The 24,439-nt window shown below is 42.1% G+C and overlaps 1 protein-coding gene across 3 annotated transcripts in view; it reads left to right on the top strand.

Moving 5' to 3' along the window:
• crim1 (cysteine rich transmembrane BMP regulator 1 (chordin-like)) overlaps positions 1-24,439 on the top strand; it is a 120,394-nt gene that overhangs the window by 5,232 nt on the left and 90,723 nt on the right. For all 3 annotated transcript variants that reach the window (XM_017694531.2, XM_037541935.1, XM_037541934.1), the window contains one exon: positions 9,505-9,678. In XM_017694531.2, the coding sequence (XP_017550020.1) occupies positions 9,505-9,678 (174 nt within the window). The remainder of the gene's footprint in view (positions 1-9,504; positions 9,679-24,439) is intronic.

Below are 24,439 nucleotides of genomic sequence, written 5' to 3'. Positions count from 1 at the left end.
AAAACACTACCAGCTCACAATTTCTGATGTCCACAATATCATCATAAAATGGGAATTGAGTGGAACTGTGAAAGTAAAGGCAAGATCTCTAAAACTTAGAAAACTCTTAGATAGAATGGCTTGCATGATGGCCAGAAAGGCAAAGCCTTAGTGGTGATGCCCTGTTTTTCTGTGCAGTGTTGCACACGTATATATCTGGATAGGATGGCATGGCGTCTCATATAGAGATAAACACAGCAAGCGGTTCAGTCTGTGGCCGAACCACAGGTGCTACGGGGTCAGCTGAGAACCAGTCATTGCTGATTGTCTCATCGCTGTTTCCCCATAAAACCTCAAAATGTCAGAGGTTTTGGTGTCCTCATGCTGGTTACGAACATGACGGGTGCTGATAAGGAATTAGCTTGAGGCAATTGCAGATAGAGAGTTGCTAAGCAGTGATTGAAGGGCTGAGAAAATAAGGCAGCGTGTGGCTTAGAGTATGATTTGATTGACCATAACACAGTGATCTTAAAAGTATGGCTTAATAAATGTTCTCTCCCTGTTTGATTGGGTTGACCTGTAAGGGCTGCGCCCCTGAGTGGCTCCTGCATTATCAGAATGGCCACGTCAGAAATCACGAGTGTAGTTACATGAAAAATCCTTCTGAAACTCTAAATCTACTGAAGTCCGGACCTTCTGTGTCATCGTAGCTAGTTGCAGCTGTGCTTTACTGCAGCTCCGGTTTTCACTGTGCTGATTACGATACAGTGCCAGCACATTCAGATTCAGTTGCAAATGAAATAAATACACTATGTGCAGTGCTTGCGACGAAATAGTGCTTTCCATGAAGACACTTGTCAGAAGAGGTGGAGGCGGCATAAAATTAGACGGAGGCAACGGCCTCTCAGTTCTCTATACAGGAAAAACCCTGCTGAAGCTTTTGGAATGACCCACACAGTCCCTTAACATAAATATGATTGAAAATCTGGATAGATCTTAAACATGCTGTGTATGTAAGATTGCCCACTAATACTGCTAGAAGCATTTTGCAAAAAAAAGGATAAAAAGACTCCAAGCTGGCTCCAAAAGCTATGATATCTGCCAAAGGGGTGTACTAAGTACTAACTTAGTAAGGCGTCCAGATTTTTGCACATGCCACAATTACTGTTCCTTTTTTTTTCTTTTCTTTTTTAAATTAATCAAATAAAAAGTAACTATGCATCAACATTTGCAGCAAGTGTTACTAGTTAGAGTACTTTAGTGCAGAGGTTGATATTTACTTCTTTTTGCTTCAAAACCCAACAAAATATGTATTTTTGCCAGGGGTGCTAAAACTTCCGCATACAACTGTACTGCCAGATTCCTGCCAGAGTCACTGCTGCCAACAAGTGAAGGCTTTGCTCTAAAATAATGCATCTAGTTGTGAGAGTGATCAGTGGTCTTTATCTCCTAAATGACTGGAGAGCGGGAAGAACGGGTGCGGATTATGGGCAATCTGTTCAGAGAGAACACCTGAAGAATGCAGGCATGTCTATCCTCATTAATGTCATCCACACATACACAGACCTCTGTCTGTTAACAAAGGAGCTCCACATTGCTCTTAATCAATGTCATCCTGGCCTTTTTTGTATGGAATTCCTCTGCCAAAATGCTAAATGACCCATCAAAACAAGGGTTAAGTAATTCTTGCGGTACTTTCATGATTGAAGCAACCTGAATATAAAGCAGATTAGACTGGATGTTTCTGAGAACTTCCATGCCTGCACTTTTCCTTAGATTTCTTTCCATTATCAGATTGTTTCATGTTGCTGTAGAGCTCTTGACTCTACTTTTGCTCCCTCCTTAGTTGCTGTGATGCTAGCAGAAAAGGGAAGTTCCTGACCAGGTCTTAAAAACGCTCTCTAGACCAAAGCGCTCAGCTTCCTCTCTTTAAAAATTGAATGTCACAGTCAGCAATTGTGGATGTGTGCCCTTTTACCTTGCTTTTTTTTTGGTTTGTTTTTTTTTTCCTTCCTTTTGTCCATGGAAAGGGACGGTGGAGGCCAGATTCAATTTGTTGCCCAAGCAGGTTGTCCTGTGCAGTCAGGGAAGACAAGCGGAAATGCTTCCCTTCCCTGTGGCAGCCTCCCTGTCAGCCCCTCTCTTCTCAGGGGCTCTGAAGCAGTATAGCGGTGGGCATCCTCGTGTGGATGGAGGACAGCGCAGTGGGGAAAAATTCAAGTCTTTGCGGTTACGGTTCCAACCCTCAGGCTAGAGAACTGGGGCTGTAATGAAAAACCTCCCTTGTTTGAATGAAGAGAGGAGGACAATGCTTCTGGGCAGAAGAGCTTCACAGCTTGGCCCAAAAAACCTGCAGCTTCCTTAAGGCGAAACCAAGAGTGGCAAAATGAATTTCATCCATTGGTGTTCGTAATCTGCATTTTAATCCCCTCTCTGTGCCCACTCCTGCTGTTGATTTTTGCCCTGAATGTAATGCTATCCATGTTAAAAATCTATTCTTTTCACAGCAAAGTAATTAATAGTTACCTTGGAATCAAATTAACAAAGGCTTTGTGCTTCAGGATGGCCTCCTGCCTGGAGATCAAGCAGGTGCCACTATGGTGTGCAGCAGTGGAATGAGGGCTCATGTAGCAGCTAACGGGAAGAGCTGTAATGCGATGCCATGCAGAGATATGAGGAAAGCGCTGCCACAGAAGCATTTCACTTATGCTTTGACTGCACTGATTTTTCAGCCCCCCCAGCATACTGAATTTGAAGAGTTTGTTGGTTGTGGGTTTGTTGTAGACTCGGCCTTAGGTGTTATTCGCATACCTTTTGTTGGAATGCTTAAGCTGCCTGTTTGTTTACCGGTCAATATGTATTAGGTAATGTTACAGCCTGCATTTTTTCCCTCATTATTTATCTGTCTGAGGCAAGGTAGTGGTGAACACTCCGGCCTACGCTGGAACACAAAGGTTTTTTTTTTCTTTTTTTTTCAGGGCGAAGCTGTGCAGCATCCCCTTGTAGGGCCTTTACAGAAGTAGGGGTTTCTTGTTTGTATGCAGGTTTAATAAAACTGTCACCTTATCCTCAAACTTACTAATGGAACTGTCATCTTCTTCGTAGAACACAGCAGAATATGATTTCCTTTAACTCTCCATTTTGTTGGTATATGTTCATGCTGTGCTTGGCTCAGGAGCAGTGTCAGAACACAACCACGCTTTTAAAAGATGTTCTGTCCTTGGTCTCTGGGAATGGAAATCTAATCTCAGTAGCTATATACGACTTCTTCTGGAGCGTACCGTGGCTCGGGGACTTGAAACAGCACCCTTCATCCAAGACATCTTTTCTTTTGGAATCCTGTGGAAGCTACGAGGAGGTGAGGGACCACAGCAACACATCTCTGTCAGTGATGTTGCCAGGCCAAGACTCTGTGTGTGGCTCAGACCACCAGGGGTATGTTTTTCATACAGGCCCCATACCAGGCTACTGGCAGACATGTTTGGCTGGGCCCACACTGTCTCGAACCTCCTCACCCCGCTAAGTGACCTAGGGCCAGTCCGGAGAGCTGGGCTTAGTTACTGAAGGATTGCCTGTTGACAGCAGCTATTCATGGCCCTTGCTGAGGTGAAAAAGACAAGGACATAGCTACTGAACATCATGTCACAACCTTAGAGTCTCTTTCTAACATACACACACAAACATTCACATACTTGGCAGAGGTATAAATCTTTGATTTGATTGATTCGGTGCTTTATTAAAACTCAGATTTAAAGATGTGGAACTGTGGAAAATAATTGCGGTCAACATTTACACCTCATTCCTTACAGCCCACATATTAAAACTAAGCTGCAAAAACAGCTTGTTTTGAATTCATTGTTTTAGTGATGTCACAAGAAACAACACATTTGCATATATCTGGCTGTTCAGACTAAAACCCAGCCTACTTACGCTGAAGGTGTAAGGAATGTTTGAGCTCTGAGTGCTTTTTGAACAAGGGATGTTCACAGTATTAAATATGTAAATCATATCCATTAACAAACATGCTATTGCACTTTCCTCACACAAATATAAAGATATACAACTTATACATGTTATCATGTGAATATGATACACTATGATAGTGTATTACACAATATAAATATTTGAGATGCACACATTATCATACATGCTTGACAGCAGTCCAGTATTGCCTTTTATACAAATTATACATACAATCAAATATACTTCATACACACTAGAATAAACTAGAATAAGAGGCTTGGCCTCTTAGTTCCAGTGAAAGGAACTCACTCCCAAGAGATTTTTGACAATTTCATGCTCCCAACTTTGTTGAAACAGTTTGGGGATGGTCCCTTCCTGTTCCAATATGTCTGCGCACCAGTGCACAAAGCAAGGTCCGTAAAGACATGGATGAGCAAGTTTGGTGTGGAAGAACTTCACTGGCCTTGAGTCCTTACCTCAACCCAACAGAACAACTTTGGGATGAATTAGAGCGGAGACTACGAGCCAGGCCTTCTCGTCCAACATCAGTGTCTGACTTCACAAACGCGCTTCTGGAAGAATGGTGAAAAATTCCCATAAACACACTTATAACCCTTGTGGAAAGCCTCCCCAGAAGAGTTGAAGTTGTTATAGCTGCAAAGGGTGGGCTGACATCATACTAAACCTTATGGATTAAGAATGGGATGTCACTCAAGTTCATATGCGTGTGAAGGCAGACAAGCAAATACTTTTGGCAATGTAGTGTAAGTGTGAGGTGTGCTGTGTGAGTACAGTCCACTGCATAGCTACTGTCTGTTTAGTAGCTTAATGGCCTGGGGAAAGAAGCTGTCCTGGCAATTGGCAGATTCTGGAATTTTTGCTTTTATCCTGCCTTTCACTTGGCAGCAGCGAAAACATACAGTGGCTTGAGTGGATGTATTCAATGATTTGCCTTCTTGTCCAGACAGCGAAGGGTGTATAACTCCAGGAGAGATGGAAGCTGAACCCCAGTGATGTGCCGTCTTGTCTGCATCACCCTCTGCAGAACTTTCATTCAGAAGCAGCGCAGTTCCCATACTAGACAGTGATACAGCCAGTCATATCACTGTCAACAGCGCAGGTGTAAAATTTATTCGGTGTTCTTCGCAAATCTCCTCAGCCTTCTGAAGTAGAAGAGGCACTGCTGAGCCTTCTTTACCACACGTGTGGTATGTTCTGACCATGTTAGGTCATCTGTGATGTGCATGGGGAGGAACCTGATGTGATGCTGCCGACACTTGAGTGTCACTGAGGAGGAGGTGATGCTGCCTTCCTTTTACCACCCGGCATCAGCCCGACAGAAAATTCGGGATCCAGCTAATCAGACCCATAGTTCAAAGTTTAATGTCGAGTCTTGTGAGGACAATGGTAATGAGTGCTGAGCTCTAATCCACAAACAGCATTCTCATGTATGTATTCTTTTTGTCCAGAAGAGAGAGGACTGTGCAGTGTCAGGGACAAAGAATCATCGTTGACTCTCTTTAGACAAATTGCAGTGGGTCTATTGCGGCAGGGAGTGAGAAACACATGAAGTCTTTCCTTTGTGAGGCTTTCTGTTTAAACTTTTTTGCTTCACTCTGCTGCTCTATGATGGACTGGCGACCTGTCCAACATAGGGCAGCACAGTCCATATTTCCTGCCTTTTGCCCAGTGACTGCTGGAATAGGCTGCAGCACCCACTGCAACCCAGAAGGGTAAGCAGCGTAGATAATATGCATGTGTGTTTCACTCGGTTAGACCAGAGCCATAGGTATGTGTTGGACAAAAACATTTTTTCTCCCGACACTCAGGCTATTATGTAATAATTGTGAAAGGGCTAGATTCAGAGTTATTTTTCAAACTACACTAAAACACAAATGTGACTTGAGGAACAATCTAGTGAGGTATAGACAATAAAAATGCTTGAACTGCTAGAGCTAGATACTGAAGAACTGTGTTAGACACTGAAGATCAGTCATAACTAGCATATTTCTTACCCCTACTCTTTGGCTTGCTGACAGCTTCCACATGCTGATGTGGATTTAGAGGATTTTTGCATTTGAAAATAACCCGAGAAATGGCCACAAACTGAGGGTATACCTCATTATAATAGATTCAGGCATTCCAAAACCGAGGCAGTTGAATTGTCATCTTTGTATTGATGCATTGTGATGCATTGGTGGATTTTTGTGTCTCTAGCACACACAGGCTAAATGGTAAACGGCACTCCCACATTTGGTCAGTGTTGGAGTGCAGTACAGGTCCTGTATCCATGGGCGGGTGCCGTGCAGCTGTGATCACACCCAGCATGTTCGATCCCAGAGGCTGAATCTATGGCCTGCCTTTGGGAGTCTTTGTGCTGCACTCCCACCAGTAGCCATACACACCCGGCCAACGGCACACCAGTGTTCTCCAAGCATTTTTCCACTGCTTGCTTGTCCTCACCCAAAAGTATTTAGAGGAATCAGTCTAGAGGTCCAGAGGGTGTTTTTGGACAAGTTTTAGGGCACTAAGTAGCACATATCTGATGTAACTTTGGCCAACTACAAGATTGATGTTGGCGTTGGTCCAGAAAATTACACACAACCCAATTTATTGTGCAGTCAGATAGCGTCTTGTTACTTACTGTGTTATATAGCCAATGTTGGGTAAGTAGGGATTTCACTAGGCAACTCCGTGACCTTCGTGAAGAAGGAAGTGTCCATAGAAATCTACAGGCCTTTATTTACTGGGGAGCAGGCTGCATTCCTCAGAGGCAGATTCTGGGAAAGACACACATTACACACATGCAAATGCACCTCCATGCATGCACAGGCACTTGTAGAATGTGCATATACAGCCCAATGTATTCTCTCTCCTCTGAACACACATGCACACGCACACTGATAAGGTGGGCACACAATAAGCTGAAACACCAGACCCCATATCAATAATATGTGTTTGCACTGTAAATAACACTTCATAATGTTGCTGTGAGATTGCAGTGTTGCAAGGTTCACGGTCATTCTTGTTTTCAAAATTGCTGCTCTCTGTTGAAATGTCACCATAAAGTAAACGGGAATGAGGCATATTATGAAGAGGAAGCATTATACATGAAGAATAAGTGGACTGTATTTTTCTCTTTCTCATTCCTGAGATTTTCAGGTACTGTTTGTCAGTCATGGTCACTGATAATTGGACATAGAGTGGTTCTGCTTTAACCTAATTTCCTCTGCTCTCATTAACTCAGCAGTGAATCTATAGCTTAGTTTATATTCACCTTGATTGTAGTTCAGTTGCTTCTTTTCAGTTGTGCAAAGAGCTATAGGCAAAATTTTAAATTTAAAACGGCACATATTAATATACTTTATACTAGGGGTGCGGGAAAACATTGATTCTTGGATGCATTGCAATGCGAACGTGAACGATTCTGAATCGATTCACAAATGTCAAAAGTCGATTTTCTACATTTTAATTTATAATGTAATGTTGACGGAACGCATAAGGCGGAACGTGGAAGTGCGGAGCCTGCACAGTCTGTGAGGTGCACACAACAAAAACACAACTAGATGAGTGAGAAATCAGACCGGTTCCCTCTGCATTAAAAGCTACTTTAGGTCAGGAGTTAACCCAGATGTTAAGAAGAGCCATTTTGAAGAGCCACTTTCAATACAAATCAGATTACACTGACAGCCATGACATTTATGTCCAGTATGTCTCAGTATGTGCGAATGTCCTAGTATAAGTAAGGTTAAAAATATAGCTGCTTTCCCCCCATCTTTCCCCCCAAATAGATCAGTTTCTTGTAAAACGTCTTTAAACTTTCAACTGTTTTACGAGGCTGAGAAGTCACTTCTTATTCTCCAGCCTCTTGTTCAAATTTCTCATTCCACCTTAAATTCTGACTGAGGTGCTGAATGTAAATGCAGCCCCATTTAAGGTGGAACGGAAAAATTCAAAAGAGAAGCGACTTCATCTTCACAACTTTTTAGTGTTTGACAGTCTCTCATTTCAGATTTGAAGTACCAGTAAACCAACTGCAGCACTTATGAATACAAATAACGCATCGTTGCTACGTGACCTGCAGTCTGCAAGGCACTTCTCAGTCATTGTGAGACAGGGCTTTTGCGCTATGTTGCACATTTTGAAGATATTTTAGTGACACAGCGATCCCCCCACTCTCTAAAACGAGACCAAAACCGAAGTTATAAAATCACTAAAGATAACGGGCAGGATGGCTGTAACGTGTTACGTGGACATCCACTGCCACTGGATCTTGTTTCAGCGTAACTGCGCATTTTATCACAGATGAGTGGCAGCAGCATCTCATGTGCTCCAAGCAATAGCAGTGAATGAATGTCTTCTAGTTCACTTGCCACATCACTTTCATTTGATTTATTAATAAAAGATATTGGAAGTAAATTCATTATAGATCATTACAAATACTTTGTTTTAAAAGTTCTAAGTCCTGAGACAGTAGGAAACTAGAAATCCTGTAATGAAAAAAAGATGCAACAAGAAACATCAAGATTGATGATCATTTGATAATCGCATCACAGCCCTCTGAATCATAATCAAATCAAATTGTGAGGTGTCTAGAGATTCCCACCACTATTTAATACTATACAATATGTAATATAATATATATTACTATATAGATATTATATATCTATTTAAGGGCGGCACGGTGGCGTGGTGGGTAGCGCTGTCGCCTCACAGCGAGGAGGGCCTGGGTTCGATTCCCCTGCCGGGTGACCGGGGTCCTCTCTGTGTGGAGTTTGCATGTTCTCCCCGTGTCTGCGTGGGTTTCCTCCAGGTTCTCCGGTTTCCTCCCACAGTCCAAAGACATGCTGTCAGGCCAATTGGACATGCTAAATTGCCCCTAGGTGTGAGTGACTGTCTGTGTCTGTCTGCCCTGCGATGGACTGGCGACCTGTCCAGGGTGTATCCTGCCTTCCGCCCGAAGACTGCTGGGATAGGCTCCAGCATCCCCCCGCGACCCTGACGGAGAAGCAGCTTAGAAAATGGATGGATGGATATCTATATAAACCAGATGTTTTTTTAAGTCAATTTGGGCTTTTTGTGTTTGTCCATTCATCATGAAATTTACACACAGTGTCAAGGCCAACAAACATTTTAAAATTATGTCACAACTGAAAAATGACAAAAACGGAGATACAAGGTTCCGACAACAGCTGTACATATATGTGTGTGTGTGTGTGTGTGTGTATGTGTATATATATATATGTATGTATATATGGAAATATATTACAAACTTCACATGAAAAATAGATTTGACAATGTATTTTCTTTGCATATGGGTGCACATGTGGATATACCTAAATGTGTTAGTTTTTGTGATGTCACAGAAACAATTCAGAATACCCTAAGGACTGAGGAGTACAGGGTACATTCTGTTACTGTCACAGTGTATACTAAACTTATATAGGCCCTTTGATATAGGCCCTTTGTATTCTCCTGTATTGAACTTAAAGGGCCCTTATCGATTGGGTTTGGAATTGTTTCAGCATCTTAAATACTTGTTCCTCTTTGAACCTTTCTCAGATGAAAACTGGGATGACGACCAGCTCTTGGGATTTGAGCCGTGCAATGAAAACCTGGTTACGGGCTGTAACATCATCGATGGGAAGTGTGAATGTGACAGCGTACGAACATGCAACAACCCATTTGAGTTTGCCAGCCAGGAAGCTTGTCAGACAGCCCTGAGGAAGATCGAAGGTACTCTCACTCCCTCCTACTCTCTTCCGCTGTGTGAATAACTAACTCAGAATCTTGTACATGCATGGTCACGTTTTAATATAGCATTCAGAATATGTCGTTGCGCAACATCAAACTTCACTGATGCGTGTCAGGCCTAAACCTTTCATTTGGACACCCTCGGGTACTCAATTCACTGAGTTTACCCAAATAAACATTACAGGGCTGATTAATGGTCTTGGAGGGAGGCTATTTATCGTCTCCTGTCTCAGTGTTGTGTGTCTCATTTCGAGAAGCACTCCCTCCCTTTGAGGATAAAGGGTATAATACATACTTCTGCTATGCTAAATTATCTGTGATTAACTTGGTAATTGGAATGGACATTGTTGTTAGTTCCAAAATTATTAGGAATCAATCAAATAAGCAGTAGTCTCTTAGGATCATTTTAGGACTGATTTAACCTTCAGGGAATTAATCCGAACTTAATCTGATGGATGGGCATCAGATTTAGGTGGAAGTAAAAGTCATATTCCATGACACTGCTTATATTTGCCCTATTTTCTGTTCGTCATACTGTTTATATTCGTCCTACTTATCTTGTCTTTTCTCCTGTAAGTATATTAATTTGGATCCACTGAACTGTTTATCAACAGATTACTCTTAGCATTTGTCAGAAAGTGCTACCCAAAGCACGTTTACCTGACTGTTTTTCTAATGCATTTTTGCACTTGCTCAACCACTGGATAACAACTCCCTTGAAATCCCTGCAGCTAAATGCTTTTTATCTTATTTTGATATGGTCTTTTCTTCTGCTTTTCCTTTTGCAAGAGGTGTGGTAGGAAGAGCGAATGTTTTTCTTTCCTCTTTTTTTCAGGTCCACGTTGTTTATATGACAAGTTTCTTCAGACGTCTGTGATTAAACTAACAAATGGCTTTATTTACCCAAAACTGATAAGGCCCCTTATAGGGCTATCAGAATGCAAATGTTGCATTGAAGAATGCGCTCCCCAATGGATACACTGCATTCCCTGCATGCGCCTGTGTGTTCACCCTGGACTGGCAGCACACTGGCAATTAAACTGAAAAATATATGCTTGTTATCGCAACGGTCCTAGCAACGGGTGATGGCCCTTGTTGTTTTATTTTGGCATGTGTACTTTCATCGGCCCTGCAGCAGGCTGCTTTCCCTTCAGTGTTTTGTCTTAATAATAGGTGGCTGTTATGTTGTTTTGACTGATTGGGCTTTGAAGTCATTGTCTGTCATGCAGTTGCCACTTGTTTATTATGATGTTGTGTCTAGGTTGGGCTACTGTTTTATGGGCGTGTTTGCAGTTGTCACGTGTTTAGTGATATTGTGTCTAGTTTTGGCTGCTGTTGTGCTGTGTCTTTGGCAGCTCAGGGTTGCTGAGGGTTTTCTTCATCTATATGTAGATCGGCCTTTTATATTCAAACCGGTCCTAGTATGTTGTTTTTTTATAACATGAAGGAAAAATGAAGTTTTTCATTTCAATTTTATAACAGCATTGTGCTGCCCATATTTAGTGGTCTTATACTATCAAGTCCGTACACTATACACGCTGGCTTCTCTTTAACGAGGCATGTATAAAGACTACCCACCTTCACCAGCAACCTCAGAACATAATGGGCTTTTTCCTGCTTGAGAAAGTGGTTCATTTTTTGGTAGTTGCGTAAAAGGGACCTTGTTTTTCTTTCAGTATCTTCATGCATCTGTTTGTGCTCAGTATGGCAAGGGCTTGGAGGGGGGCGGGGGGCACATTTTTGCACTGTCGTAATGGTATGCGCTCAGCGGTTATCATTTACATAAGAAAAACATTACTGTCGTGATCCATCAAGTAAGCCCATCTTTTTGTACTTGGAGTCTGAATACATAGTGAGATCTTATTGATTTTACATTAAACAATTGCTTCTGTCACACAGAACCGGAACCTTCTCCATAATGCGATTAAACTCCATCTCATCCTCCCACGTCCACTCCTTGCTGCGTTGCCGACAGCTAAGGGGCGGAAAGAGACAGAACCGCATTTAAACAACTGCACATGTAACTGAATGGGAACAAGCTGAAATATGGGCTTGTCCTTAAAGGTCATTCACCCTATCTCATCAGAAAAAGTTCTGTGCTAGCGGAGGAATTTAATGTATTTACAGGCATCCTGCATACGCAAGGGCGTATGCTGAAGAGAAGAGCGATAATATCAGCAGTGAATCAGCGTGTGCCATGTTTTTCAGAGGTGCTCTGACCTCTGGAGTCTTGTGTAGCCTATAATAATTCCAAGTGCCAAGAAAGAGAGGACACCTGAAAGGGCAGAAGGAGACTGATAATGATGTTCCTTAGCTTTCCTCAATGGCTCCCTAATGACACCTGTTTTCCTCTGGATCATTCCCACTACAGGAAATCAATCCTCAATAAAACTGGAATAATATGTTGACCTTTGATGGCTAACTAGATTTTCTCAAGGTGTGAAAAAATGTCAGAGTAGTAAATCATAGTCAGACGGTGGATGGTAAAGATTGACCTTAAGAGTTAAGTCATTCTGGTGCAGAGCTGTAGGTATATGTCCAATAGACTGCTTGGAGTTACCAATCAAATTTCTCTGATGGAATTATCCAAGTGCATTTTCAGCATTTTGCAAAGTTAACATTTAACCATGCCATAATGAGTCAGCATTACTCAGCCATGCATGACTGCCAGCTTACAGAGGAGGAAAAACAAAATACTCTTTCGCAAAGTAAAAGAACGTTTGAAAATAGAATGGGAATGGCAGTGCATACAAACATAAATGATACAAAAGTTGTTTTACTTTGGATGGCCTGACTGTATATCTTTTACCGTTCAGAATGAACCGTCTGCGGCATCAGCCAAGGCTTCTGTAGATGGACACTCTTTGGATCCCTGGTAACGAGAGAGTTCTTCCTACCATGTAGAACTGGCTTGGGAAATACAAAGAGTGCTAAATTAATAAGAAGGCCATGGGAAACCACCATAACTTGTGGAGAGTGTCTGCATTTGAAATTAACATGGAGGTAAATGGTAGTCTTCCAATGACCTAGTTTAGCCCTCTGACCCATAGGATGGGGTAATTCTGTAAGCTACCTAAACTACTTTTAGAAGGCGACTGCAGATAGGGGGCTGCTTATGAACACTCTTTACTTTTGATATTAAATCACAAAACTGTTTTAGATAAAACCCAGAAAGCAGAGACAAGAATAGCACGTTGGTGTGCATGTGTGTATGTGTGAGAGAGAAACTACCTTTTAAAAGGCAGACTGTGGACAAGAGCTACAGATAAGAAGAAAAGTCTAGGGGAACTGAAATATGAGATGAGAGTGAGAGTCCTTTTTTAGGGGAGAGTGAGAGGCAGGAAGTTTTGTTCTCTGAGAGTCTGCTCCGCTATGAGTGTTGGTTCCTCTGACCCAGCTAGGCCAAAGCACATTAAAGGAAATGCCTAGCATTCCTGCCGCAGAGCCGTGTCTCTGACGCTCTGGCAGGATTACAGTGAAGAATATTTGTTCTGGGGAGCTGGCCATGCTAATTGCAGGCCCTGTTGTGTGCGGAGAGAGAGCAGGCGCTCATGCCAAAATCAACATGTTTCTGTTCGGCTCAACAATGTCCTGTTTTCAAGGAGAGGATGGAGGGGGAGGGGGTGGCCCATCAACGGAATGCATAGAAGTACTGTACTTTTCATTGCAGCCTCATCCTGCAAAGCAGTGCACACACTGTATATTTGAAAAGGGCTGAACTGTGATGTGGACTGTTTCCAGAGCCCTTGTGGCTACAGTATGACATGAAGAAACAGTTAAAAGTTCATTAAAGTTTAAAGATGGCCATTCCTGTTCATTGGCGTGTACATTAATTGATTATTTGTGGGGGCAGAGTGTAATTAATCTTGGTGGCTATTGAAAGCTCTGTAAACAGATCCTCGGCATTCCTGCTGTGTGTTATTTTCTCCTCCCCTGACATTGGCAGATGAGAATGTTTGGGGACATCTGTCTATTCAGCGTGAGCGTGGTCCACCTCCTCCTCACCGGACACCAAGATTTAGAGCCACTGCGGCTCCATGAACTTGCTCACATCAATCTGTCTGGGCAGCAGGATGCGCTAGACTTTTGGAAACTAGAACGCCTCCGCTCTGGAAACAAGTGATAATGAGATGTAGTTCTGTCACATTTACAGGGATGACTCGACCCCTGTAAGCCCACAGCTTTGGTAGAGTTTTCCTCTACTCTCCTGACACTGAGAATTAGTAATGTTATTAAGCTGCCATTGATTCCATCACGCTAGCTAGTTGCATTCTGGGCCAAAGAAGTACAGCCTATTAGTTGAACTTCTTCAGAGCTTATCAGCTCGAAAATTGAGTCAGGTTCACTTAACTTTCAAATGGATATTGGTCTGAGAGTACCTAAGGAACAATTCCAGCAGTGGCAGCAGTGGGTGTGTACTTGATATTTTTCACTGAGTACTTAGTCATAATCTAATAGAATTAACAACAAATTCTTTTCACTTCTCAAAGCCGTATGTGAGTACTTTTCTTCTTTATTTTTCATCTCTGAATCTAGATCTACGGACTTGCAACAGACTGGTTAAGTGAATTGCAGCAATACTACTGACAGATGCCATGTCTATCTAGGTAGCTATTTCCCATGTTCTTGAGAAAATCTTGAAGCTTGAAGCACCATCACTTTCCTCAGGGGAAGAGCACAAGGGATGCAGTGTGATCTGAAAACACTTAACTCATTTCAGAGTACTCACCACACAGATTTCTTCCACTCCACAGAATGCTGCAAGTCAATTGGCAAGCATGGAAATATCTTGGGTACCAGGGTTTTCCTGCTCACTCTAAAAAAGGCCTGCTCCCAGAATCTTCATCAAGTGAAATAGGTATGGGATTCTGGGTTCTGAGATTAGTCCAAAACTCAGGAGTGAGTTCACTCTTCACCTGCATGACCCAGTCAAGGCTCTACTGAAGCCTAGTGATTCACACTCTGCCCTGCTTCTGCACAGCAAAAAAGGGGCACTGTGTCGTTTATATGAGGAGCATAGTCAATCGAATCAAATTATCGGAAGTCTCCAATGTAGCCATTTTCCAATAATCACTCCCTCACACCCACACAGCCAGAGCTCAGGGGTCATTATTCTATTTGCTGAGATAATGCTATTGGCAGCTTCCCTGGAGTGGAAATGTAAAGGCCAAAGATTGACACAAGCATGTCAAGATGAGATGGTACCACCAGTTTGGCTCACATTAGCTGCTTTGGAAACTCGACTTTCCAGAACTGTATATCCTTGTCAATGAAACTGTGAGCAGACTGTGGTAATCCAGAGCAGCTATTATTATTTTGTACCACTCCCACAGCCCACATGCTTTCATCTGTCTGATAAAAGTACATATTTGGTCTAATGTAGAGCGGTAGCCAGAGGATTATAAAAGAAGTATTCATTAATACAGTCCGTTTTAGTTTCTCTTGGGGTTTGGAGTAACATATAAAGGGTTTTGACATAAATTTTCAATTAAATGATCCTGTACTACAGTGTGCAGTTATGTATTGGTTATAGAAAATTCAGTTGGGCTTGGTTATTACAGACGTCACAGTGACAGCACAGTTGTTTAACAGTGTGCCTTGATGCAAAAATGAGTTCACTTAAAATAGTCCTGTTGACATTTAGACCAGTGATTGCCTGTGACAATTGCATCCGTTGCAGAAAGTCACTTTGTCACTTTCTTTCATTTTCTTCTGTTCCCTGTGATTGCTACAAAACTGTCGTGTTTGTGATAAGCTCATTTCCCCTGGTTCCACCTTCAGGCCAGAGATTACCAAGCGGAGGCATTTCAGCGAATGGTTTTGGACACAAAATGGCATTTTTGCTAATATTTTGGGAGGCCGAGATGTTTTGTTTGTTTGCCAGGCAGCTGTTGACATTCCGGGATCCCTTGGTGAGGCCATCAGCGGTGGCTGGATACGAAGGTGGAAATTAGGTTTGAGTTTTCAGTTTTTTTTCAGAGTTTTGAGGTTTCAGTTGGAAAAGAGGAGGAAACCTTTTAGATAAAACTATCCTCCCCACTATGCTGGCATGTGACCTGATCATCAAACTGACTTGCTGCCCTGTTTGTACCAAGTCAGAATTCTGTTAATGCATGCAAGAATATTCATTCCTGCTTTGTCACTAATGAGATGTAGGATCGAGGCGCCATGTTTATGAAAAGGCTCTGTGGTTCTATTCTGTCAGGGGCCTTTGTAGATTTGTATTCAGCCTTCCTGTCAGCAGTCTGCACTTTAACAGTTGTTGTAAAGGATCTGCACCTCTGAGCTAACAATAACATAACTAGACCAGCTAAATGCAGTTAATGAAAATGTCTTCTATGAGCAACATCATTCATTCTGCACTTTACGCACAAATGCATTCTCTCCGTGAGTCAGTTGGCAGAACAGGGTAGAGGTTTGCACATCTATTGTTAGCCATTATTGTCAGTTTGCTCGTGAGGAACCAGATGCATCCACTGTCGGAGCTAAACAGAGATAAAAGCTGATGCAGAGGAGGCTCTGTGACTCTCTCGCGGCCTTACCTAGTTGATCCCATTTAGCTAAGCCTCAGTGTGGAGTTGGCATTTAACGCTTTTTAGGCCTTTTTTTAATGCCGACCTCTCAAGAGGCAAGGTGACGGATGGATTGCGTACTGTGAAGTGCTGCTAGCATGCAGTCTCCTGTCAACCCACCGCAGCTCTGCAGAGGTCAACCTAGCCTGTTTACTCTGTACATACAGCAGGGTGAGGCCGCATGCCTGTTTGAGTTTGTTTTGACAAAAGAACGTGTGTAGGTTATGAGTGTGTATGTGGGTTTGAATTTGAGGGGAAAGGCTGAAGCTTTTTCTTTTCTTCTTTTTTGTCTCAGCTTAATTCAGCAGCCAAAGCATCTCTAAGAAAAAAAAGGGAAACGTGCAAAACAAGAGTTTATTGTTTGTTGACTGTGGAGGACCCCAGAGGGTCATGTGGTGTTTTGACTGGCAGTCACACTGCAAGAGAGAGAACGGAGAGGATAGAAAGACGCTTGTCTCCATGCAACAAAATTTCACTGCAGTACTAGCAAAAAGAAACAAATGTATGTATGTCTCTCATGAATGTGCTCATTCTTGAGACGAGGAAGGAAGATGTGTCAGAACATGGGGACTCTGATACCGAGACAGAAAAAGGAACTTTGTGTCTCAGTGATGCTACAAATAGACCGCAGTCCACATATTTAGGTATGACACCACTCGACTGGAGTTTTAGTTATAAATAGGAACATAGAGCAGCCAATCTCTGCCAAACTTTACTTAGAATTAGATATCCAATATTTGGTTTAATGTTGAATGTTGAATAGATATGTGCTTTTTTGGTCCAGTTTGACATGATGAGAAATCAGTGGGCACTCAGGAACTTTAGGAGGTGCATTAGTGTTCAGAGGGCTGTCCACATGGTTTTGATGACTCATGGTCCCTGTACATGGGACCTGTGCTTTAGCTGGAGGAGAAGAGAGCTCTACTGCAATGACATGATGCTCATAATCGTTTTTTTTTTTAAAGGCAAGAAAGCCTTTCATCCCTGTTTTTCCAGAAACATGATCGCATCAACAGGCTAATGGTTACGTGCCTTACGTAACCGAATATTTGTCGTGGCTCTCTCCGGGAGAGCGTGTTTGGGCTTATCGTCTGGAATGTGTGGCATTGCAAAGCTCCTTCAGTCAAGCCTTTTTCTTTTTTAAAGCTGGATTCATTTCTTTCTCTCTCTCACCCTTGTCCTTGTTCTTCCTATGAGTTTTAATTCTCAGGTCCTTTCTCTCTTTCACTCTGTGCTTTCTGTCTTTCTTTCTGCTTCATTATAAATACATGTGCATACACGCACAAACAGTACCTGCAGAGGTCGTCATGCTGCCCTCTTGTCTGGAGAGCCCACATAGTCAGGCCTTCAGGTGGATATTGGTGTGGGTGAACGATGTGATTACTTCCACAAAAATGAGTAGAAGGAGAAGAGGGGACAGTGATCCACTGTACCAAAAAATCCATTCTATTATCAACCAAGGCTGAGCGCTCAATTAAATTCTGTAGGTTATAGAACACAGATAGAGAGAGCGATTGACTTGCATATTGAATTTAAGACCCCTCCAGAGTCTATAAATGAGTCACTCTTTCCTGGATGCCCTAATGCACCACCAAACATCCTGTAGTATCCATGTCTTGAGTGAAAGGACACTGCCTTTTCTCTGACCAAATTTCATGACTGCTGCCTAAAGTGTGTTTTTAGGTGAACAGGGATTTCAATATGACGGCCATCATAAAGGTCAACAATATTGATTCACTGAGGTTGAGAAACAGAAACGAATGCAGCAAATGCCAGATTGCTAGTGATGGATTTATCTGTCTTTATGTAGCGTTTACATTATGTCGACAGCAGAGAAAGCCTTGAATGAACTGACGTTTCATCTAATTGATGTGCTTGGTGAGAGAACAAGCTCTGAGAGAATCTATTTTTCCAGAGGTGGTTTTCTTGAAATTTTTGGAAATATAAAATTCCCTTCTATCCCCCACTTAACCACTGGGGTTAGGTAAAATGGGCTACCCATTAAAACACATAAAAAAAACTGTAAAAGTCAAATGGTAATTGAAGGGTCTTCTTTGTTATTGTGAATCTTACTTGATGAAAAGGCACAAAAAGGAAAAGGTAAGAGTCTAATGATGTTGGTACACACTTACTTTTCAGAATTTACTGTATGAACATTTTTGCTAATTGCAAGTAGCTCTGGCGAGTCTCTATATCCACAAAGACAAAGCACTATTCTAAGACTTAAGACTTTTTCATGCAGTGACCCACACTAACCGGTATCCTTTGCATTTTCAAAACTTTGTCAGAGTGTTTAAGATTTTGGCCTTATCTGTGTAGGTTAACAAACCAGTCTGGACAACAGGATTTTTAATGGGTTTTTAATGACCCAAACTGGTATATCCAAAATGTTGTAGGCTTGGCAGCAATCAGAAGCATAATTTGGTCAATGAGTTGAAAGAATGTAAAAGTAAACCAAGTCAGAATGTTGAGGTACAAATGAATGATTTTCAAGTCAGGGCAAGGAAAGAGTTATATAAATCAGTTCTACTGAGTCTTTGAACAGCAAATGATGAACTTAGCAATGAAGTAGGAGGATGTGGAGGTGGAGTTGAGGTGGTAAATAAAGGAGCAGTATTCACTGATCCCATGTGAACACTGTAGATTAGGCTGTAGTTGTTCTTATTTAGAGATGTGACAATTTTCCAACTTTCTGACTTGATGGGGACTGCTGCCTAGAGCACGATTACCATGGAAATTGGAAGTGGCAGCCAAACTACCTCATTCTCTACCTCCCTCACCCAGACCCAAAAAATTGACGATGTGTGGAAAGACACTCGTAGGTGTTCCCTTCTATGAAGAAGACCCTTAGTGGTGGGGGATAAAGACATGTGATAGATAGACCTGTCGGAGTGGTGCTTATCTGCTTGTCAGCTTCAGCTCTATGCCATGTCGCTCCCCATTGATCTATGCGTGCTGAGAAGTTGCTGGGTTTGGGCGACTTTGTCCCAGCTCTGCACGCTCACTCGCTCACCCTGCACCAAACCGCCTGCGCTCCACACAGCCACATCCATCACTGCCCCACCAGCCCGAAAAACCCCAGAGCAGAAAAAATGAAGCACTTTCAAACTCTTATACTAGCGGCCTCTGTTTTCAGCGAGCGACATGGGGGTGAGGACGATTGATGTGCTGCGGCGGGAGCTGCCAGAGCTGAAGACATATGTCCAGACTGGAAACCAGCGGTGTTTGTCCAGATTACAGCCCAACAGTTATGTGTAGACGATGAAATAATAATGGTAATTGTTAAAATTAGACATATTTTAATCTTCAAAATGATATTTGAAATATTTTTTGTAAAATCATAGTGTCATCCTGTTCCTCACTGTGATTTAAGCAGCAAAGACTTAAACTTTGAATAATTGCTATTTCATTACATTAGGTAATGATGTCTTACTCAATAGATGGGTTGGGAGAACTGATCTAACAGCACAAACTAGCAGGACAAGGGAGTTAAGTAGACACATTGCAGAGTTGTGTGGAATTGTTCCTTTTAAATCAGATTTTTGTTCAGACTTTTCAGACTAAAATTGTGCATTAGGGAAGATATATAGTAATTAATCATTGAAAATTATCAATATCAAAAGGCGTGGAAAAATATATTGTGATACCATTTAAGTAAGTCTGTTAAGTATAGTTTTACAGGCGGTGTTTATCCAGGTTAGAACCAGGTGGTCCTGGGGCTGTGATTGGGCCTGTGAGCTTTAATTAGGGTAATGTGAAAATCTCAGCACCCAGTAGTTATGAGATTATGTTGCATATTTAGGCTGCCAATGGATTTACATGAATCTGCTGATAAGTGAGAAATGTGAAAGCGTGTATACCTTTTTCTTCCACTGCTCCAAGTGAGGCTTGCTGCTGCTTTAGGTGGTCGTTCCTGTCCACTACCTTGAGGGAGACCCCAGGCAGGGCTGCACTCGTCCGCACTAATTAATGCCCACTAATACCCCCCCATCATATTCATTCTTCTGATAAGCAGGCAGTACAAGCCGTCCCACGCCGCTTCTCTTCAGGCCACACACAGCCTGTAGAAACTTCCCACAAATTGCCTCTGTGGGATACTCCCTGTTTGTAATGCCTGCTGTGCCAAACAGATAAATTTTTTGGAAAATATTAAACACCAGCATGGCAACGGCCTTGCTAAACAGAACTGCTACTACGTTTGAACCTTCAGTAGTTCAGAGCAGAGCTCTGTTGTTTTGCACTCAGAGCCTGGCGGAGAGGGAATCCGGTCTTATTTGTCGTGACATCTGTCTGTCTTTATTTGAGGCTGTGTTCAATTCGGGGGTGAATTCCTTTGAACAAGCAGAGCATCTCAAGAAAATAGGACATTAAAGAAGAATGTGGCCACCGCCAGAAGCACAATGAATTCCCACAGCACTGCACTCTGTCGTCATGTGTGACCGATTTGCTCTTGACAGGAAGGCTTTTGACAAGAGAAAGCTGCTGCAGATTTTAATGGTGAAGATTAGGGAAGAGATGATGCAGGGTGTCAGCTCTGTGCCACTGCGCTGCATGTCACACTTTCAGGATGTTTGTGCGTGTGATTACGCGTTTGTATCTTTGTGTATTTGTCTGTATGGAACTCTGGGAATTTTAAACGTTAAACATGCTTGTGTGTTTAAGACCTGTTCATTTACAAATGTGCTTGGACTCTAAAAAGGTGGACAAAAAAGTTCTTCTCAGTCTCTTTCAGGGACTCCAGCAGTAATGGAAGATTGCAGCAGTTATATGTTATTGGTCACAACATTTATTCTGTCATAGTAATTCTGTGGGGAAAAAATAAGGCAACTGAGAGAGAGGTAGGCTGAGAGGTAGTCTGAGCAGCACTCAAAGTCACTCCTCCATATATGCCCCATATTGCTTTGTCGCATAGTATACCCTTGAAATACATCGACCAGCCATTTCATCAAGTTTACCTCCTTTCATCTACACTTTTTGTCCATTTTATCCACTTACTATATAGATGCACTTCGTAGCACTTTTCTTGTACAGCCTGTAGTCCATCTGTTTCTCTGTATAATTTGTTAGCCCCCTTTTAGCTTGTTTCTTAATGTCTGATCTACTCGTAGTAGGACAGCACACACTAACTCCACTGCCACCATGTCAGTGTCACTGACAGTGATCCACACCCCAAATAATATCTGTTCTGTGGTGGTTCTGTGTGGTCCTGACTATGGTAGAACATGGTAAAATAATTTTGAAAATAAAATGGTGTATGTCCATGTAAAGACTTCTAAGCATCTCCCAGCATAAGATTTCAGATAAATGCAGACTTCTTTGAGTGGCAAAGATCACATGTGTAATCAGGGTTCAACATCCAGTGCTGCAACAAAACCTCAGAGGACTTTGAGATCATCTAGTCATGATGGAGGAGAGACGGAGTTTTCACCACAAGACTCGCTATCTTTTGAAAGCCAGTGGGCCAGCGGCATACTCTTATCTTTCCTCGGCTACCTATCCTTTCGGAGAAATCCTCTTCTGATCCCACGCTCAGACTGCATAGAGACAGTGCTTTAGAGGCTCTTTGACACACGTAGTCATAAAAGGAGAGGTTGTGGCAAAAAAACATGAATCAAAGCTTGTAATGTGCATTTGAATACCAGGGATTAATGGTTTATGAAGATATTTACTGATTAACTCTGGCAAGAGGTATTTTTAGAGATTGCTGCGGGAGAGGTTCTGTTGAGAAGTGTGATGGATTTCAAAAGACTGGCGGTAATGATGCTAATACAAAGTTTGATCACCGTAATGATGAGGTATGATGTGTGCTTGGGTTTGCATGCTGTCTCTCACTGTGGTGTGAATAACAAGCAACTTTTTTGACTGTTAGGCGTAATAGTATGTGAAAATGCTGCTGTGCAGTTTGCTGACTGTAACCTAGTTGATAGTTTGTTATTGACCGAAAGTACAGTGCTGGATGGGTTAGTCAAAACTGATACAGATGACTTCAGTTAAAGCAGAGACAGTTTCAGTTTGAGTGAGGATCTTTATGTGTGGCCCGTCTAACAGCGGTAAACCTCTTCTTAGAACAGTTGATTTTATCATAAATTACCTGAGGATATGATGAGTCATCACTGGGGATAGAATTCATAATACCTTCAGGATTAGCTGACTAAATCACATAAAAAATTAAAATAAGATAAAGTTACGTAAAGCAGTGTAACCACTCTACATTACCGATTGAGATGTTGTGGTAGCAGGTGAGAGTAACTTATTATAGATTGATGGGTTCCGTTTTTTAGGTGCACAGTCATATTTAATAGATTGATATTGGGCAGACAATTTGTATGAGTGCTGGTCCTACAGGGAGTGGTACAGGATCTGTGGAGACCTATTACTGCAATGTTTTATTTAACAGATTCAAGTAGAACGCCGAAGAGAGATTAAAAAAGGGAGGCCTGCCAAAAAATGGGAGTAGGGGGAGGACCGAGAAAGAAAGAGAGGGAGAGAAAGTTTGGCATTCTGCAGGTAGTACGTTCACTGGCAATCAACTGATCCATCTCCGTCAAGCCACTTGCTTAGGTTTTATTGATATGATTAATGCACCTAGTGAGGTGTTTTATTTTTTTCAGCAGCGGCTGAAGGTGAGGTGTGTGTGTGAATGCAGTACTGCTGAGGAATGATTTGGGAAGGGGGGGATTTGTTTCCATGCAGCAACCTTCTCTTCTGTTAGTGAGGGATGAAAAGCAATTGATAAATGGATGAACGTGGGAGCAATTCAGGTTTTACATAGATCAAACATTTTAATAAAGTCAGCTGTGCAACTCTGGCAGGGCTTTTCTCCCTCCTGCCATCTGAAAGGCCTGCAATATCTTAGTTGTGCTGTACTTTTTCTAGGCGGCGATTCTTGATGATCCCTCATTGGGAGCTAGGTGCTGTTGACATGTGAATGCCGAGGTGTTATGTGTTCTCAAAGAGAATTCCAATCATGGTCTTTAACCACACTGCAGTGCGGAACCGCAACTGTAATGCCACAAGCAAAAAATAGACCCAAACATGCCTGGCTATTCCAGGCACAACAGAGTCACTGTGCTGATGTAATGTTGTGAAGGACAGTAGTAGGATTCTGTTTCATTTGTTTATGATGTAATAGGAGGTGCAGCTAACCTTCGGCTCCTGTGATCATGAAGGTAATAAACTCATTTGGTGGAATTAAAGTTCTCCACAGCAAGCCGTTTTGAGAGCAGGACTTCTGATCTAGTGTCCTAACCAGGGATGAGCAGAAGGACGAGAGACACCACCGCTTTAGTCTTGGTGTGGCTTGATGTGCAGGGGCAGCAACTTTTAATACAGGGCTGCAAACAAACACAGCCACCGAGGAAAATTTGGCATGCATTGGAACACATGCAAGGATATCTCATTTACTAGATACTAATTTCTCCTGAATAACTTTTAAACATGTGAAGCAGCAAATTTCACAGACTTATTCCAGTCGACTATATCTGCCAAAATGCTCATTAAGGCGTGCAGAGCAAGCAACTGCTTGCAAAAGTTTAACATGAAATAGACATCAGATGCTTCATGTATGTGTGGGCGGAGTGTCTGAGGATGAGACTAGCACCGCTTTAACTTCACAAGCTAAAGTGCCTCTCGTTTCTCTCATTTCTCATTAACCTGCAACTCACCTCTCATTTCAACAGCCTAAATGAATGAAATATTGTTTCTACTTAACTGTATGAGACTAATGCGCTTGAATGTACTGCTACAGTAAATTTACTTAATCACCAACTCAATAATTATAGGCTTGTTGGTGGAATAACTACGTATCAAGACCTTTTAGATCTGAAAGGTAAAGCCAACTTTAAGTTGTTTCATTTGTCCAGTCTTTTGAGAAGTTTTGCTTTCAGTTTTTCAAAGAAGTGAGCAAAGATATTTTTTCACACCATTGAAATTCAGTCTTAGAAGTCAGTTGCATTTTCTGCTTCTCACAAACCAAGTAATCCCAAACACATTTAGTGATGTTGAGGACTGGACTCTGGTGTGGTCAGGTCATTGCTCTGAGAACACCAGCATAGTCTATGTTTAATTAGCAAATCTTTTTTAGCGATTTCCTTTTTTCAGTAAAAGCTTTTTGGCAACGGCACATCCTTTAGACCCATAGAGTTGATGTGTCCCCTCGCAGTGAAGTCCCA

Source organism: Pygocentrus nattereri, chromosome 10 (genome assembly GCF_015220715.1).
Source record: "Pygocentrus nattereri isolate fPygNat1 chromosome 10, fPygNat1.pri, whole genome shotgun sequence".
Classification (NCBI taxonomy): Eukaryota; Metazoa; Chordata; class Actinopteri; order Characiformes; family Serrasalmidae; genus Pygocentrus; species Pygocentrus nattereri.
Note: the sequence above shows the minus strand (reverse complement) of the source record. Positions and strands in the feature narration are given on the sequence as shown.